Raw genomic sequence first — 19,208 nt, forward strand, 5'->3', positions numbered from 1 at the left:
GTTAACAATGGTAGGGTTAGATGATACAAACATAAAGAGAAAACTTATGCGTATTTGGTGGCGAAAAATTCACCTGGTCGCACAATTTTTTTTAAAACTATACATAGCTAAAAAATTGTATAGACTTAAAATTAATAGATTATTTGGGTTGATAGATTTGAGAGGTGGTTTGATAGTGTAACTTAAAAGAATTAAAAACAAATGGGTCATTTATATTTTCTAGAGATATTATATTGTTCAAAAATCTACATCTACGTATTCTAATAAAAGAAAATAACTGTGACACGTGACACTTGGAGATTAATTGTTAGCATAAATTTCTCGCTCAAACTATTTTTCTATTTTTAATGAAAACATATTTATGGCAGCGTAATTAAAACATATAATACATCATTTTATCAAATAATAATTACCTAAATTATATGGATTAAAAATATACAGGTATTTATGTCAATACAATCAAAATATTTATATATTTAATGAAATCAGGTCTAGCTTTTTTTTATTAAATCAATTTATAGAATGATATTTGTAGATTTAAGATGATAAAGACGAAAAAATTATGAGTGAATTACAATTTTATTCTCACATATTAATTCAACCTTTATGAATATATGGATTTTTCATCAATTTCTTTCAAAACCGTAATACAAAAGCGTGTTTTATTCATGTTAATTTTATATATGATGTTTTTTTTATATCATTCATAATGAAACATCTTATAATCTTTTGTTAGAATTTAACATTCTATTAAAAATATATAATTATAACTTATAAAATTACCATGTGTATCTTTTTCGTTATTATAAGGAAATTGTGTGAAAATACACTGTGAATTCATAAGAATATCTCATTAAAAAAATATAATTTGAACTTATAAAACCATTTAATTTGATAAAATATAGGCTTCTTTTTTTATTAAATATAATCATTTAAATTCTATAGCTTAATTATATTTTTAAACATCCCATGCATCACACGAGTTCTAAAGCTAGTTTTGTATATATAAACAAATTCTAACGTCTAACTAAAATTTAGTTAAAAAATAAAAAATACACAACATACAAGTCGTATGAACAAAGTCATACAATTCAATTCGTATGCTTATTGTGATTGACTGCTACGATTTTGGAACATAATGTTATAATTATTTACGTTATATGATTCGCATGACCACACAAGAGACCCGTGCCCGAATATGAGGATGATGTCTAGATAGCACTCTCATAGTAAAAAAAAAAAAGCATTAAATATTGATATATCTTAAGGGCGCGTTTGTTTCACAGAATGAAATAGATTTGGTATTGGAATTTGCATAGAATTTGGAATTGAAATGCATTGGATTTGGAATCTGAACATTCCAATAGGAATTGGAATTTGAAGAAATTGAAATCCAATTCCATTCTTGATCTGTTCGTTTGACATGAATTGGAATCGAGATTTTTTTTTTTTTTAAGAAGATAATGGCGGAAACATTTTTTTTTGGTGTGTTTGGTTTAGCTTTTTATGCTTATGCTTATAAGCTTATATAAGCTAATTTGAATAAGCATATTTGAAGATGGTTTTTAAGTTTATTTGAATATGCTTATTCTGTAAGGGTGTAAGTTACTCGTTTACTCATTTACCCTCAAATGGTAATGGATTAATAATTATTGAAGCAACTTGTTACTGTAAAAAACTAAAAAATAGTGGATTTAACAATTTATTATCAACTTGTATAATATAAGCTAATCCAAACACTTAAAAAGAGCTTATCAAATAATAAAAAATAAGCTATAGACTACTTTAAAATATAAGCATAAGCCAAAAAATAAAAACCAGGCCAAACACCCCCCAAAACAAAAGCATACTTTTTTTTTGGAACGACAAGACTTTCTTGTTTTTTAGGCCACCACACTTTTCAAATCGGAGAATCTCTTTGTCTCACTCTAGCCTAAGAATATTGTCTTAACCAAACTTACACTAACTTCAGAGTTTGACCTGAACATTCTCCAAAAGACAATACCACCGGCTGCATTTTCATAAAAATAAACCTTAAGAAGCAAAATAAAAATATAAAACCCAAGTCATCTCTATGTGTACATCATGTAGCAAATAAACTCTCCCATGTTTGAAGACCAAAACAAAATCATTTTTTGTTTCTTGTTGACTTTCTTATTTTTTAGACCACCATATTTTCTAAACTCGAGAGTCTCGTTGTCCCACTCTAACTAAAGATGTTTTAAGTTTTAACCAAACTCACCCTGAGTCCTGACCCTAGCTTCAGAACATTTTCCCAAGAGACCATACCACCGGCTTCCTTTTCACGAAAATAAACCTTAAAAAGCAAAACAAAAACATAAAGCCCAAGTCATCTCTATAACATTACTCCTTACAACCATACACCTTACAAAATCTAGTAAATAAACAAATATACCTTCAACAAAAGTATATTCAATAAAAGTAACCCACCATATAAAAAGTCAAAAAAAAAAAAAAAAAAACCCACCACACCGGTCACCGGTTCACCATCTAACAAAAACTCCCACCGGAACCATTCCCGGCCGCCGGAATCTCAAAATGCCACAACCGCCCACTCCCACCCTTCAAATTCTTTCGACACAAAAACTCTTCAGCATACGCCTTCTCCACCCTCCGATCAACATCGTGCAAGAACACATGCGTCACACCGGCCTTCCTCCTCTTCCTCGCCATCACCGCCGCCGTCCATATCGCACCCATCCGCCCCGGCGCCTCATTAAAATACCCTCTTGGCGCATCTATCATAATAACATCCCATTCCTTATCGTACACCACATCCGGCATCCCAGTCAACGCTAACATGCACCGCGTATTCCCTCTAACATACGCCGAATCCGCTAAACACTCGGGCGTTTGTTTGTAACCTTTTATCAACTCATTGGCTTGGGATAGGTGCGTACGGTAGCTAACGTGCGCCGCCTTGAGATCCGGGGCGGTTTTCAAAACCGTGTGGACCCATTTCGGGTCTTCTTCGAGGAACAAGGTTAACCCGCCTGGGTTGAACGTGGCCCACATGAGGGAGTCGTGTCCGAGGCCGAAGACGAGGAAGTTGCACGGCGAGATGGATTTTAAGACGGTGAAGGAGATGTTGATCTCGGCGAGAGATTGCTGTGGGACGGTTTTGGAGGTGGCGTAGTGGAGGATGGCGCGGAGTTGGATCGGGGTGTCGGAGGGTTGGAAGGTGTTGAGGTTGCCGGAGCAGACGAGGTTGGTGGTGGTGGTGGTGGTGGTGTCGAGGAAGGTGTAGATGATGATGGTGGCGGTGATGACGGCGAGGAAGGAGAAGGTGACGGAGAGGCGTGGATTCATGGTTTTGTTTATTTGGTTGAAATGTTTTGGTTGGGGAGAAAGACACGAATGGTGGTTTGGGTTTTGAATGGTTGATGATGATGATGTGTTACGTGTTGTATGTAGATTAGTGGGATAGTGGAATGATGTGAAAGCTTTATTGACTTAAATGCCCTGATATCTTTTATAACAAAGATAATAAATGATAATCAATTGTAAAGTAAATTGTTTTCCAGCTAAATAATAGTTTGCGGTCCCCACTAGCTAAAGGTAGTCCGAGCCGGCCACGAGTCTGGACGGATGGAACCCCTAGCGGTCCACCTATTGAGGGATTCTTCGAATAAAACCCGACTTCACGCCCGTCAAACAGCACGACAGCAAGGAGCCGGTAAAACCGGGTGAGTTCAGGACTCGAACCCTGGCAAGCCAGGGTTATCCCTCATATCTTCCATATAAATTGGTGATAGTGAGGTTTGAACCCCCCTACCTCTCACTAATAAAGTTAGTGCTCTACCATTGAGCCATATCCAATTTATACTTAAGCCCTACATAAAGATTAATAAATGATAACCAATTGTAAAGTAAATTATTTTCATTGTTAGAGCATTCTCATCCAACCTTCATTTTGTGTGAGGGATGTTTTTATAATTTAGAGAGTGATTCAGGGTGTTGTGAGTGAATAATTTTTATATTTTAGAAAAAGTTGTGATTTTTCTGTATATTTGAAAAGTTACTGTTCACCCCATATAATTTTTTAATATATTTTGAGAGTGGTTTGTGAGTGAAGGAAAAAGAAAAGATAATGATAAAAGGTATAAAAAGTATTATTTAATTAAAATGGAGAGAAAAAATGTAGTGAGTTTTAGTATAATTTTTTATTTAAAGATAGAGGGTAGGATGAGAATACCACTTTCATTAGCAATCTTAAATGAGTTTGTAACACTGTTTGAAAGTAAAAAAAAATTAATTTGAAGTAAATTAGTTTGTGAGAGCAACCTGGTTTGAAATCTTATTCATTGTCATTTGTCATGATATGAATGGATGTACGTTTAATTTTCTTTTTTTTTTCTTTCACAACAATTTGTTTTAACTCTAATTTTATTTTATTTTTCTAATAACGTCTAATTATTAAGTTTTTACAAAAATCTAAAAGCATAGTCGTGTTCAGTGTTTTTTTATGAGCACACTGATATAAATTTTATTAAAAACAGAGTTCGTTAAAAAATATATTTTTCAATATAAAATAAATATTAATTTTAATGATTTATTTTGTCTGGCATTTGGCATCTTTCTTTTGGTTCGTAAGATTTTTTGGATAAAACTTATTTTTAAAATTAAATATTTTATTATTTTTGAAATAAATTATCTTTTATATTTTTAACTACTTTCAATAAAAAACAACAATCATAAATTATATTTATTTAATAAATAATAGTAAATGCTAGGTTGTAATAAGTGTGAAAAGTTTGGGTTTGATCGGATTAAATATGTTGAAGAGAGAGAAAATAATTTTATAATAACGTTCGGTTCGGATTATTTGTGAATGTGGATGGTCTTAAATAATAGTTTGCTTCAAAAATTATTCACTAGAGATTGTAATTGGTAAATGAATAAACAAAGGTTCTTCTAAGAAAACAAATAAACAAACGTATAAAGTAATAATAGCCACTAGTCACCACCCTCAGGCCTCACCATACGACAACCACCATACGTTATACAACACAAGCCATCAAATGATATTCACTGCCACCACGTTGCTGCCAAAAGGTACACAAGTTAAACCAATTTACCCTTTCTTTTGTCAAAATAACGACCAAGTTCAAGCCAACCTGTTTTGGTCAAAAATCCGATACAATGATTTGCTAGGCCTAGAAAAAGGGAACTTACTTTTCTTTTTTTTTTTTTTTTTTTTTGCGTTTTTAAATGGCTAAGCGCCCTGTTTTAATCGGAGACGGGTCATACTTTGAGACAGGAAGGTCGTCAACAGACCCCGCCATTGCAGATAAGAGAGCGACAACCACATACGACTCCAAAACACAATAAATCAAGTAATGTGACTCATAAACTATAGCATAAATATCTAAATTAAAGCATGTTGAATGTGTACAAAACACAGCAAATCAATTGCAAACAAAGAGTAATGACTAAAAGTAAGAAATAAAATAGGACCCAAGTCCATAACAGCAGCAGCAGCATGTTTACACACACAATTCATAAGCACCAACCATAATTCACCATGGACACCACCATATGCTTCTCAAGTAAAGAATGCACACCCTCAACACAACCACCAAACTCTCTTACAAAAAAAACTTAATAAGACTACGTATCGTATGAGTTTTTTATAAATAATCCTTTTAGCACCCGAAGGTGCCCTCCACACTCTTAACAACTTCAAGTTTCATCCCATTTATACCTTCTGCACCCACTGCAACCCTGCTCAGAATAACATCCACGGTGCTCATCAACCGCTTCCTGAGCAGCTCAATAATCACTCCCACTTTTCACAACAGTTTCCATGCTGCAACATCAACATACAAACCATTAATCCTTCTCAATTTTAATATGATAAGTTTTGCTTTGTTTCATATCAAGAACTAATTCACTAAAATAATCATGCACAAGATATAACTGAAATAGGGATGATTGAACGTTCGGTGAACTGCTCAGTGGGAATTTTGTTTGATACAGAGGCCATGTCCGTTCAATTGTGTTCGTAAACGTCTTACAATGTGTTCATTTACGCCTGTTAATGTTTGTTTGATTGTGTTTGCTCATTAAATGTTTCTATAATTTTTTTTTGACTTTTCTAATATTATCATATAAATTCGAACAACACTCTTTTAACTATAAGAGATTACGCGATTAATTTATATTTGATATGTAAAATTAAATCAAGAGATCAGTCAGACTGAACACCTGACAATGACCAGTATTAAAACACAGTCCGTGTTCATGTACCGTTCATGAACAACTTCATTTCCTTAGTGAACGAACACGAACCGTTCACTTGTCCGATAAAAGCTTAGCTTAACGGACAACATGAAAAAGGCCTTGCTCGGTTCTAGGGGTGCAAACGAGCCGAGCCCGACTAGGCTTGAGCTCGGCTCGTTTTGAGCTCTATTTTCAAAGCTCGAGCTCGGCTCGTTTCGAGCTCTATTTTCAAAGCTCGAGCTCGGCTCGTGAGCAGATTTTCAAGCTCAAGCTTGGCTCGGGCTCGGCTCGTTTACCATATATCAATTATTTTTATATAATTATAAAATTTTATATATTTTTTTCTATTATAATTTTTATGTATAAAATAATATATATTATTTTGTTATTTTTATTTATTTTTACATAACATTATATATATCAATTAATAATTATTAAATATATTTTTTAAAAAATTATATAAATGGCAGGCACGTTTAAGCTGGCGATAGGGGTGCAAATGAGCCGAGCTACTCAAGATCGGCTCGTTAAAAAGCTCGATCGAGCTGAGCTTAATCGAGCCCGAGCCCGAGCCTAGAAATAAGCTCGTTTAATAAACGAGCCAGAGCCCGAGCCCGAGCTTCACTTATCGAGCTTGAGCCGGCTCGCGAGCCTAAACGAGCCTGTCATTTATATAATTTTTTAAAATATATATTTAATAATTATTAAATAATATATATAATATTATGAAAAAATAAATAAAATTAACTAAATAATATATATTATTTTATACATAAAGTTATAATATAGAAAAATATATAAAAATAATTATAATTATATAAAAAATTGTTGATATACAATAAATAAGCCGAGCCCCAGCCGAGCTCGAGCTTTGAAAATAGAGCTCGAAACGAGCCGAGCTCGAGCTGTGTGTAAGCTAAACGAGCCGAGCTAGAGCCTAATCGAGCTCGGGCTCGGCTTGGCTCGTTTGCACCCCTAGCTCGTGAGCCGGCTCGAGCTCGATAAGTGAAGCTCAGGCTCGGGCTCGTTTATTAAACAAGCTTACTTTTAGGCTCGAGTTCGGGCTCGATTCAGCTCAGCTCGATCGAGCTTTTCTCGAGTAGCTCGTGAGCAGCTCGGCTCGTTTGCAACCCTACTCGGTTCTTAACTTCTTATATACAGCCCTATACATATCTCAATACTTACATGAGCATCAACTAAATTACTACAAGTTTTATAATACAATACAAACAATAAACAAAATAATAATAATAATAATAATATTAATATTAATCTTACCAGGAACATTTTTTCTAGTTGAAGACGGAGGCAGACTATGATAAAAAATAACCCGGCCGAGCATCGACAGACTCGAAACAATTCCGGCCACATAAAACAATATAACCAACCCAACGACCCACGGCATCAACAGAAACCCTATAATAAACGTTATCGACCCGCATAACATCATCGCCAACGATATCCCCAGCATCATCGACGCGAATCCCGCCGCCGTCATCTGCCGCCGCGGTGAGACGGTAACCTCGTCGGAGAATTGGACCAGCGGGTGCCGGATTAAGTTGAGAATCAAAGCGGATAGCTCGTGGAAAACCCTAGATTGTTGATCCTGTCGTCTTGTCATCATCTTCTTTGGATCTAAATCAACAATTATTTGGATGATAATAATAATATTACTCGATTTGGATGGAATTGGGGGAAATTTATGACGGGTTATCTTCGAAGGGTGGGATTAAATAATCAAAATTTGAATATGAAATGAAGGAAATGATAGAGTTAGAAGAAGATAACGTAAAGAATATAAAGGAGTGTGACACAAGTTTGGTCCTTATATTAGGCTGAGGGGTATGGGGCTCTAACGGGGGCGCGAGTGGGGGCTCCAGCCAATAATATTGTGACGTGTGGCAGAGAGAGTAACTGGATAAGGTGGGTGTTGGAGCCCCCGCTGGAGCCCCTGGCCCTGGTGTGGAGGGGCTCCAGCAGGGGCTCCAGCGGATTTTTTTTTTATTTTTTTATAAATATATTCAAAAAACGTATTATTAAAAAAACTCATAAATTATTAAAAAAACACACATTAAAAAAAAACACATTAATATCTAAAAATAAAATAAAAATTAAAGTACTAAAAAAACATTATTCTTATTCTTCGGCTTGGTCTTCTTCGATCAACCTCTTTCGGATACGTTCTTTTTGCTTTTCCATCAGCATTTGATCGACCGGATTTAGGTTACTGAAGTCTCTTGTAAGGAAGTCCAAATCTCTCATTCGACTTTTTTCCTTTTTGTCATTAGAGACCACCTCCATGGTTTTGTTGAATTTATTGAGGGATTCAACAAGATCGACGATGTTTACGGCTCCCCCCTCAGCCGGTTTTTTCCCCTTGGCGTCCCGTCCCAATGGCCGCCTCCTCGGCGGTGAAGACGTTTCCTCCCCCGCAATGTTTAGGTCGAATCCAACGCGGCAATCCGACCCGGCGGAAGTGCTATACGCTCCAGACGAACTAGTTTTAGTCCGTTTCGGCCCTACTTCCGCATCATGGTCCGGCGCCACAAGCTCAACCCACTTGGAACACCTTTTCAACCTCTCCCACAACTTTAAATCGTCCCACGTCTTCACCGTCCCATACCTCCGCAAACACTCCTGCCTCCACTCTTCGACAGTGAAATTGTAAACCGCCAAATCATCACTGCCACTTGGTCTCATACGACCGGCGTTCCTGTTGAAAAGATTAGTAAAAAGCCGACAAATTTTCTGATTTCGGACCACCGACCCGAAATCATATCGGCGTTTCTCTCTGTACTCCCAACGAGCGTATAGAACGTCTCCCTAACCTTTGTCCAAAAAACCTTGCATTTTTGGTAGTCGGCTGCAAAATGAATAATTAAATTAGATTTCCAGTTAACTTTTTTATTTAACTTTTTTATTAAAAATCATTTTTAAAAACGTTAAAACAATTGTCGCAACGCCGATCCTCAGAAATGACTATCCAAGCCCGACACAAGGCTTCCTTCTCATCCGATGACCACGGAGTGGTTTTCCGTTTCGTCCTCGGAGTCGAAGCCGGTCCCGGCCCGTCCGTTGCAAGTTGTTTTCTCCGGTGGACGCGTCGTCTTGCTCCCGTAGCATCACCGTGTGATTCTTGTGTCTCTGGAACAACAAAGTTAGGAGACGGTTGTATGTTGGATGGTTGAAAGCCGGATGTTTCTTGCGGCCCCGAATAAAACATCGATTGGTCTGGTGACGACCATAAATCGTCGTAACTATAAGCTGAATCTAGGTTTGGGTACCAATTTCCAGACATTTTTGGGTATTATATAGGAGTTTGGGATATTATATATGAGTTTGGAGATTGAAGTTGTGTTTTGATATGGTTGAAATGGGTTGATTTTGGGGTATTATATAGGAGTTTTTAATGTTTTTTTTTTAAAAATCGGAGCTCAACGGCTCTTTTGGGCGGGCCCACCAGCTTTTCCTCTCTCTTCTCCCGCGACCACACTCACGCCTGCCTGGGGGCTCACGCTCGCGCCCCGTTCGCGCCCAGGTTCGCGCCCCGGTGGTGTGGGGTTAGCGCCTGGGGGCGCGAGCGGAGGGGCTCACGCGCCCAGGTTAGCGCCCCACACCCCTCAGCCTTATTCACCAAACTTTGGGTGAGATAATAATAGTACTTTGGTTTGTTTGAATAATTGATTTGGTTAGTTGAGTGCATTTATTTAAGTCATGATTTGGTAGGTTGAGTGCATTTATTTAACAAATGTTTAGTTTGATCAAATTGGTTATTTATAAAATGTAATTTTTTGGTTTAATGATCAACAAAGCAGAGTCACACGGTGGCAAAAGATCAACAGCACCTGTGATGACGGACAACGGATGTTCATGAGTCGAGCCCGAGTTAAGTCAGGGTGATTTCGTGCTCGAGCTTGAAATTAAATGAGACAGCTCAACTAGGCTTGAGCTCGATTTCGAAGTTAAACGAGCTTAAGATCGAGCCAAGCTTGGGTCAATTTTGGCTCCGTTACAAAAATGAGTCAACTTGGTTCAGGTTGTTTAAAATTATGTTTTTTTAACTAGTTTTATTCGAGCTCTTATTGAGCAACCAAGAGACCAAGTTTTGAGCCGCAATCTTTTTGAATAGCCGGTCTATGTAAGAGAAAACCCACTGTCTGAAGCCCCGCTATAATGAAACATTATAACCCTGAATGACGTATGACATTTTGTCACAAATGAGACCCAAACATTATAACCCTGAATGACGCATTCTAAACTTATTTTTATGTCAATAGATGGAATGGAATTTCCATATCTAATAGAGTAATACTGTAATAGTATCAATGGACTTTTTTTTTTGATCATCACAAGACACCAGGATACTTTATTATATATCTTTTTCATTTTTCAGTTATATAAAACCAATAATTACCAATAAATGTAGACAAAATTTACGAAAGAATTTGTAGACCAAAACTCATCCCAAAAGTGTTGAGATCACATATATCCAAACAATTGATTCCCGAATATATGCCAAACAATTCAACCATAGTGAAACTCATATTTTAAGAGATTGCAAGATGTTTCAAGCCATAATTTCAGATCATTACACATCACAAAATAATAGTTTTTTTCGCCCATATCTAGTGTTCATACTTTTACCTTTTACTATTTTGTCAATCATAAACTTTTAGTAGTCAGGCTAATTATAAATATGATGTACAAAACAAGATCATTAAGGATGTCACATCATCAAATTAGGCCATGCGTTATACATAATTAAATTAGGCCATGCGTTATACATAATTAAATTACGCTATGCGTGATGAGCAGGGTGGTAGTCATTACCCCCACACAATTTTGTAGAAGGGTGGCAATATAGAGTTCACCACACCTGTAACATAAGACACCACAACTTAACATATAACCTAAGGGCAATTAAGTCAAGTGATAACGGATGTTAATTAAGGCCTTAGGAAATTAAGCACTTTTGTATCCTCTTAATGCAAGGCTTTGATTTTTAATTATCCTTAATCCAAAGATTTGATATTTTTTATATTTTTTCTAATGTGCAAAAAATGCAAGTTGATGAATAGTACAAGGACTAAACTTATTGTTTCAAAGACATAACGGATTGGATAGAAGACGGAACGTGGATAAACGCGCCAAAGTCAAGCTGGCGATTGTGGGTGACGTGGAACCTTATCCAACTTGAGCCTGCAGATCAAACGGCTACGATCGTCGCATACTGCCAACCGATGTTGGCCCACCAAACCCTCTTTTTCATTTTCGTATGTTTCATAAGTCAAAAAGTAAACATTTGAGAAGCAAGTTGCACTAAGTGAATAAAAACATCGTTGTTTATATTATTATGATGCTTCTCACACCTTTCATATGTTCCAAATTAATGGTCATCAACTTTTATTCTATAATAATTCAAACTTATGAACGCATGATTATAGTTTTTAAATGTTTTAAAGTAAGTTTCAATTGATTAAACTAACATAAGGTGTTTGGGATTGCTTATTTTTATCAATTTATAACTTATTAACTTTTGTAACTTATTAACTTAATGAACAGTTATAAGTAATGAAAAGTTATAAGGAGGTAAATAAGGAAGGCCAAACGCCCCCGAAATTGCGTTTCAGAAATATACATATATGATAGTCTCAATTTTGTGATGGAGTAAATGGGTTCCAGTGAAGGGTAATATTCATGTTTGGAGGACGGAGTTCGAAGATGGGTAGAATTACTACATAAACGGCAAGAGAAAAGAAATATTCCTGTTCCGGATCGCCTTTGTGTGCTATGCAACCACGAAGTTGAGTCGCCCGACCACATTTTCACAGGTTGTGTGGTGGCCTCCGTTGGTTGGGATGCATTGAGGGCGTGTGGTGTAAGGTCGCTCGTTGTTTTGTTTCTCGGTTAGAGACTTGTCATAGCTATATTTGAATGTGGGGCTAGGCGCTTGGGAGAAGGAAGCGTTTCACGATTTATTGATTATTGCTTGTTGGATGATCTAGAAGGCTAGAAACAAGAAAAGCTTTTCGAAGGTAATTACATCAAGTCTTTGTGTTTTCTTTGGTTCAATAATTTGTCGTATGTTAAGTATGTTAGATTGATCCAATTGATGTAAATTAGTCTTAAGAGCATGTTTGGGATTGAGTTTGAAAAATGCTTATTGACTTATTGGTGTTTTTGAAAAGCCAATAAGTTAAAATATGTTTGACAATCACAAAAATCTTTTTAAGTTTAACTTTTTGAAAGGGTTAAAAGACAGTTTTTTAAAACCCCAAATTCTGGCTTTTGAAGACTGTTGGCTTCGGCCTTGTTTTTAGAATTCGCAAAAAAGAAATATATATATAGATCTGTCAACATTTGTTTGTCCCAAATCACTTACAATAAAGATAAATTAAGCACACCTTGAATCTTTTTAATTTATGCTCACAAACTTATCAATAGTATTTTATTACTTTTAACATGGCAACCCTCCTTGCATGTAATTACTCATACTTGGTCCTGCTTGTGCTACTGTTACTGGATCCGCTTGATACCTGTAATTAATTAGTTGTCTTTCAATTCTCAAAAGATATTCTTAATTTCGTCAAAGTATTATCGCTTTAGCTTCTTGTCAGGCTTACCCGATGTGTAATGTGGGCCCACAGTCGAGCGGATGAAAGAAGGTTTCTACGCTTTGTTGCGGAGGTGCGGGTTGTCTGTCATAGCAGACTTGTTGCTCCAAGTGTGGAAACCAAGTGAGTGAGTTTATTTGATGTCCTTCTATCAACTGCAAAACAGTTAAAAAAGTTATGTTATTTGCTTAACATGATTTCTATACAAATAAATGTAACCTATAACCTATACAAATAAATGTCCTTCTATCAACTGCAAAACAGTTAAAAAAGTTATGTTATTTGCTTAACATGATTTCTATACAAATAAATGTAACCTATAAATACCCTTTGCTTCAGTGTGTTGTTTGCTTCATTTAGTGCAAGCTCCTATAGATTATATAAACATAAACTATTAGAAGAAGCAAAAGAAATGATATAATTAAACTGGATCTTTAAATATGATATTTGTCTTTGTTCAGTTACCTTTTTTTGAAGATCTGTAAGTGTGTCCAGCATGAGCTGTGTCTATTATCATTTGTATGGAACATTATTTAGTTTTCTTTAGAGAAAATAATTTCACTTCATAAAAATAGATAGATAAACATGTTAAAAAGTACCCGGGCTGATCTAATTTGCTTGAGAGATGTGTCAAGCTGCCTTTCTAGTGACTCAAGTTCTTTGCAGTTTAGAGGGGCAAGATCCTCACCCAGGAGATTCTGGTACACCGTAATCAAATATCGGTCATTCAGTAAAAGATGTTGCCCTTGCTAACAATACGTGTGGTTGATTTGGGTTATGTTTTATTTTTTACTTGTTAATAAACATATAAAACAACAAGGTAGTCGTTAAAAAAGTGACGCAACTTCCTACTAGCTAAGTAGTTTTTATAAAAAAATTAAGATTACGTTTTAAAAAAATTAATGTTCACAATCATATTTTGTTTACACGTTGTGTATAGAAAACTAGACAAAGGTATTTTTCTGGTAATCCGACCAGACCTAAAGACACAAATATCCCCGTTTTGATCGATTTTCCCCCATGTTTATGTTGCCCGAGTTTACTATCTATTTATCTTTATGTTTGTTATCATCGTATCTTTGTTATCGTTAATTTATTTGACAACTAACCTGAATTGTAAGAGCCACGAAACTCCTAGTAAACAATATTTTTCTTTCATATGCATTTGTAATTAATTACATATACGAAAGTTATAAAAATCATGTGGAAGTTGACTATTTACACATATGTAACAAGAGTTTGAAAATAACTATGGATAGTATAATTCACACACGTTACATAAATAACCAACATTAGTTTTTTTCTTTTTTGTTTTAAAACGGTTATTACATATATGCAATAGTCAACTATTTACATATATGTAACAATGGTTCGAAAATAACTTTATGCAGGTTACATATGCAGTTTTTTCTCTTTTTTGTTTTCGAACAATTATTACATATATGCATATAATTGACCTACAAATGCTCTATTTTCTTTTTGTACATATAATACATATGAAAATAAAATTTTGTTTCACAGAAGTTATCATAGTTCTTAAACTCAAGTGAGTTCTCTAGCATCCATCCTCTTCCTCTCTCTATATATATATTATTCAAGTGGTCTTGTCTTTAGCTATTGAATGTATACAAATAAAATATGATTCACTATTATTATTTTGATTCTGTCTTTGGTTTCCAACTTTTGTTACCTTTGGGATTGTTGTAGTGCTTCATACCTCGCCTTAAGTTTCATATACTCCTGCTGACTACTTAGCTCCTACAAACACAATAAACCAAATAGCAAAGATAATAGAAGGAACTAATTTACCAAAGATCACTTAAATGTGCTCAAGAATGCATACTATGGCTAAAAAAGTTGAGGTTTGTCAATTGCATATGATCAATATAAGATTATAAGCACTAAAATCTAAAAAACAATATACTGTATAAGACATTTATGAAATTCTTGATTATTTTATTAGTATTGCAAGAAATTTTTTATAGTGGCTTTTAATTATAGCATTTTATGGTATATATAGATTATATTCTTGGTACTTTAATTAGTCCATGCTGCTGCTTTGAAACATAAATTGACCCAAAAGAAAAGTAATGCAAAAACCAATGGATCACAAAATGGATTATAAAGTTATTCAAAGAAGCAATGTAAAAACCAAAGGATTGAAGCCTTTTGCTGTACACAAAACTGATTGACAAGAAGAATGATTTTTTTAAGTGAATATATATTCTTTTTATACTGCAACTAAATTTTGCATTAAATAGAAAGTGTATATACCATATGTGTTTTAGTATCCAGTCTAGAATTGGACTTTGGTGTGCTAGTAGGTGTTACGGACAACTTTTTACAATGGAAATAAACCGTTGTCAAATTGCTAAAAGTTGGTTGACCTTTTGTAGTGATTTCGGTCCAATGATGAAATTGCATTCCGTCACGCATCACACGAGACGGGTAAGAAAATGTATTAATGAATGTTTACCATTACCACATGGAGCTCCATTTTATAGAAAAAATTATGCATTTGTTAACAGATAAAATCTAAAAAATTAAATATGACAATTGAAGCATAAATGCGACAAATAGTAAATTGCATGAGTTTATAACGACTCACTGTTTCATTACTAAAAAAATTGAAGAAAATCTTTAAAATCAATTTGAGATCCGGTTGACGTTTATTAACGTGCATGCTGCACACTCCTCCAATCTGTATATGATTTATTGATTTCGTTTACTTGGTTATTTGTGCCTCGTCAATTGCTATAATCAAATCGATCATGTTTATTTTCATAGTTCTCATTATCTCATAGGGTTAGTGTGACATCATTCTCTTTTATATACGCCAATTAAAGGAAAAAGTTTTTTTATATAAACCATTGGTAGTCTACATAATACCAATTTATCAAATTGAGTTGCTAGAAAGAAAAGCATACATGTTCATAGAAAAGAGAATACTCACCAGTGCCTCCCTTGCAGTATGATTCGACTCGGGTGCTTCATAGTTACATTTTTGGTACCTCTCGAGTGTTTTAAGCATGCTGCTAGAAGAATAACCATGATTAATCTTAGCAGAAGACGAAAACAAAGTTCAAATCACATGAAAAATTTGATAGTTTATCACAAAAAAGATTGTAGACACACTCAATAACCATGTAAATGATCATAAAGTTTGATAAAAGTTGTGACAAAACTAGGTGCTGCACACATCTTGAAAGCAAAGATTTCATATCAAGCTTTTCAACTAAAGTCAATACTAAAATTTGGTATTCAATCACATAAGGTAATGGAATGTGAAACTCAGATCAACATCAACTGTACCATTCGAATACTGATTGAGTGAAAACTTTCGCTAGCTGATATTTGATGTATCCCTAATTATAATTCGGCTTTGACACACAATATTTAAATTATTTCCTCAACATTATAATGAAAGCTTTCATATAAAAAGCATAAAATTCATGGAGTGAAACCACCATTCTTAACCTAAAACAAACTTTATTTTATATCTTAATTATATAATTATTTCATAATAGAAGCTATGCACACAGATGGAAACAAATAACAAATAAGCATAAACTTTAATGTTTGATGTGTTTCATCAAGCAACTTCCAACCATCAATTTTCATAGACAGAAACATGATATTAAATATTAATTTTCTAGTCAAAAGCTGAAATAAGAAGAAAAAACAATTTACAGTAACCAAAGCAAACCCTAGCAAGAGCTGAAACCATATATGAAACAATTTCTCAAGAAAGAGACAAGATAGTAGTAAACACTAAACAGTCAAACAGATCTCAGACTTCACCTACTTGATCATCATCTGATTATAACATTACATGATAATGGAATCAAATTTAATATCTATTACAAATCGAGTCAGAACAAAAAGAAGCATCACGAAAGGATGAGAGAGAAACTATATTTCATGAACTAACACAAACACCTAAAATGACTAACATCTATCCGTAGTGAAAGCAGAAATCACAAAATGTAACAAATAGTAAGTAGAGAGTAGCGAATGTAATTAGGCATTCGACTAGCAGATCTAGCAATCAGATCTGCTACGAGTAGCAATTTCACTATTAGCAACCAGATCTAAGAACAACAATATATACATACATATATATGTATATATACCTGGAGTTGCTGCAAAACTCGAAGAGTTTGCCACGGCTGGAGAAGATGATCAAGGCGACTTCAGCGTCGCAGAGAACGGAAAGCTCGTAAGCTTTCTTCAGCAGGCCGTTACGGCGTTTGGCGAAGGTGACTTGACGGTTGATTTTGTTCTCGATTCGCTTTAATTCTACTCTACCTCTGCCCATTGTGTCTGTTGTAACTAAGATTCACAAGATTTTGGAGTGTTAAGTGTTTACCTCACTCGTTATACACAGTTACACGGAATATAGATATAGATACAGTTATCAGCTTATAATAGTTTGGTGGACTCGTTGTTATCTTACATCATCAAGTACAATCGGTATTTTAATTTAAGTGCATAAGCTAATTAAACGGAGTATTTACGTAATTTGGGTGCAAATATTTTATATTTGTTGGCACAATCAAAGTATAGTTGTTTTAAGATAAGTAGCATTAGGTTTTAATTGATAATATGACATATACTATATGTGTTAGGTTATAATAGGAAGTATAGTTTTTGTAGGAAGGATAAGAAGTAATCTTGTCTGTTGATTTTGAATATGGAGAGTTGAGATTAGTTTAGGGGGAAATCAAGTATGAACATAAGGTAAATGACATAAAAGGAATAACACATTTGTTGACTTTCTTTCTCCACATGCAAGGCACATGTCAAATTCTCCCATCATTTTAAAACGTCCATAACTTTTTTTTACTACGTTTTTATTGAAAAACAAATTCACCATAATAACGAGTATCTTTTTATCTTTTATATGAATATCATATTATAATATAAAAATTAAAAAAAAAATTAGTGGGTTCTCTACAAATTGTGTTTTATCGAATTATGTTTTACAAAATTGTGTTATACAATAGTATTTTTCATTGGGTTTTTTTTTTCATTGTGTTTTTTCCATTGTGTTATTTACATTGTGTCATACAATTATGTTTTTTATTGTGTTTTTATCATTGTGTTTTTTTTCATAGTGTATTTTTCCATTGTGTTTTTCATAGTGTTTTTTCGGAATTTTCCTGCGAGGTGGTGGCGGTGGGTGACGGTTGTGGTGGCGGTGGAGTGGTGGTGGTTGTAAGAGATGAGTAAAGATGTAATTAGATTTTATGTAAGTGGGTTTTTTAAATTAATTTAAGTGAGTTTTGATATTAAAGTATTAAACTAAAATACTCTCCTTCTTAGCCTTCTTAATAAAATCAAACTTATTATTTGAATCTAACCCTATACTATATAGCAATGTGGTTAATGGAATATTTTTCTAGCAATACTGGTTTAGAATCTTTAATATGTTTTGATAAATATAGTTGTTTTAAGATAACATTATTAGGTTTTAATGTGTATAATTATATTAGCTGTTGAAAAATTAAATAGAACATGGTTTTTAAGTTTTAACTCGTGTCTGTAGAAATTTAAAAGAATTTTATTGAATTTGGTTGTTTGGTGAAAGTCGTGTTGTATTACATTTGAAGGAAATCGGCCTCAATTCTACATTTAATATGATGTTTAAAAGGCTATAATGTCAAGTTTCAAAACTTACAGTCACCTTATTAACTTGCCCAATATACCACAAGTAATATATTTTGACATTATTTTATGTGTAAATGTTGCATGAATTAGTGGTTGCCGTTTATTTGCCATAAATTTCTATAAATCAGATTCTCAAATGAAGCTTTTATAAGACCGTTTGTTAAGGGCGTGGTTGTAGCCTCCTTGTTATCCAAATCTTCGTATTTTATTGTCTCACTACCCTCAACCTATACTAGTTTAACCAATTAGTTTTAACTTAGTATTAGAAACATTTTAAAATAATGTTCTAATGTTAGCAAAAAGGTCAAACTTTATTAAAAATGTCAACCATAGACTATCCCAAATAGCAGACGAACCTAGTAACCACCACCCCAACATTTTTCCCTCCCTGTCTCTTTTATCTCCTTCCCATCACAAAATGATGTCCTGGCTGCCAAACGTCCACCCTCTCACTCATCCACATATGCTCCACGTTGGAAAAACCATTGTAGATTCTCTACTGACTAAAAAACCAAACTGCAGTAAATCGTCAAAGGAACTCTTTTCAAAAATCCAGAATAGAGAACGGTTATTTTTTCCGTGTTATATTAGCTAATAATTTAACCAATTTAAATTAAGGTAGTAGTAAGCACAAAACCTTAAATTTTTTAACAAAAACCCTAAAGTTTTCATAACTAAGAA

The 19,208-nt window shown here is 34.3% G+C and overlaps 1 protein-coding gene and 1 pseudogene across 1 annotated transcript; both read right to left on the bottom strand.

Moving 5' to 3' along the window:
* Positions 1 to 2,503: 2,503 nt before the first annotated feature.
* LOC143589898 (arabinogalactan O-methyltransferase 1 pseudogene) lies at positions 2,504 to 3,330 on the bottom strand (annotated as a pseudogene).
* An 11,213-nt stretch (positions 3,331 to 14,543) lies between these two features.
* Positions 14,544 to 17,176, bottom strand: LOC143589899 (agamous-like MADS-box protein MADS4). The gene is made up of 3 exons (XM_077070527.1): positions 16,991 to 17,176; positions 15,811 to 15,889; positions 14,544 to 14,615 (listed from the first exon to the last, which is right to left on the bottom strand). Exons 1-3 carry the CDS (start codon positions 17,173 to 17,175, stop codon positions 14,544 to 14,546), a joined length of 336 nt encoding a protein of 111 aa, XP_076926642.1. The 5' UTR covers position 17,176.
* Positions 17,177 to 19,208: the final 2,032 nt, after the last annotated feature.

This window comes from Bidens hawaiensis, unplaced genomic scaffold (genome assembly GCF_021521415.1).
Source record: "Bidens hawaiensis isolate Kalapana, Puna unplaced genomic scaffold, B.hawaiensis_p1.1 tig00038014_1, whole genome shotgun sequence".
In the NCBI taxonomy this organism is placed as follows: Eukaryota; Viridiplantae; Streptophyta; class Magnoliopsida; order Asterales; family Asteraceae; genus Bidens; species Bidens hawaiensis.

Coding starts and splice junctions, on each gene's coding strand:
- LOC143589899 (XM_077070527.1), bottom strand. CDS start 17,175: ATGGGCAGAGGTAGAGTAGAATTAAAGCGAATCGAGAACAAAATCAAC. Junction 15,890..16,990: donor GAGTTTTGCAGCAACTCCAG/GTATATATACAT, acceptor TTCTTCTAGCAG/CATGCTTAAAACACTCGAGA. Junction 14,616..15,810: donor ATACTGCAAGGGAGGCACTG/GTGAGTATTCTC, acceptor TTGTGTTTGTAG/GAGCTAAGTAGTCAGCAGGA.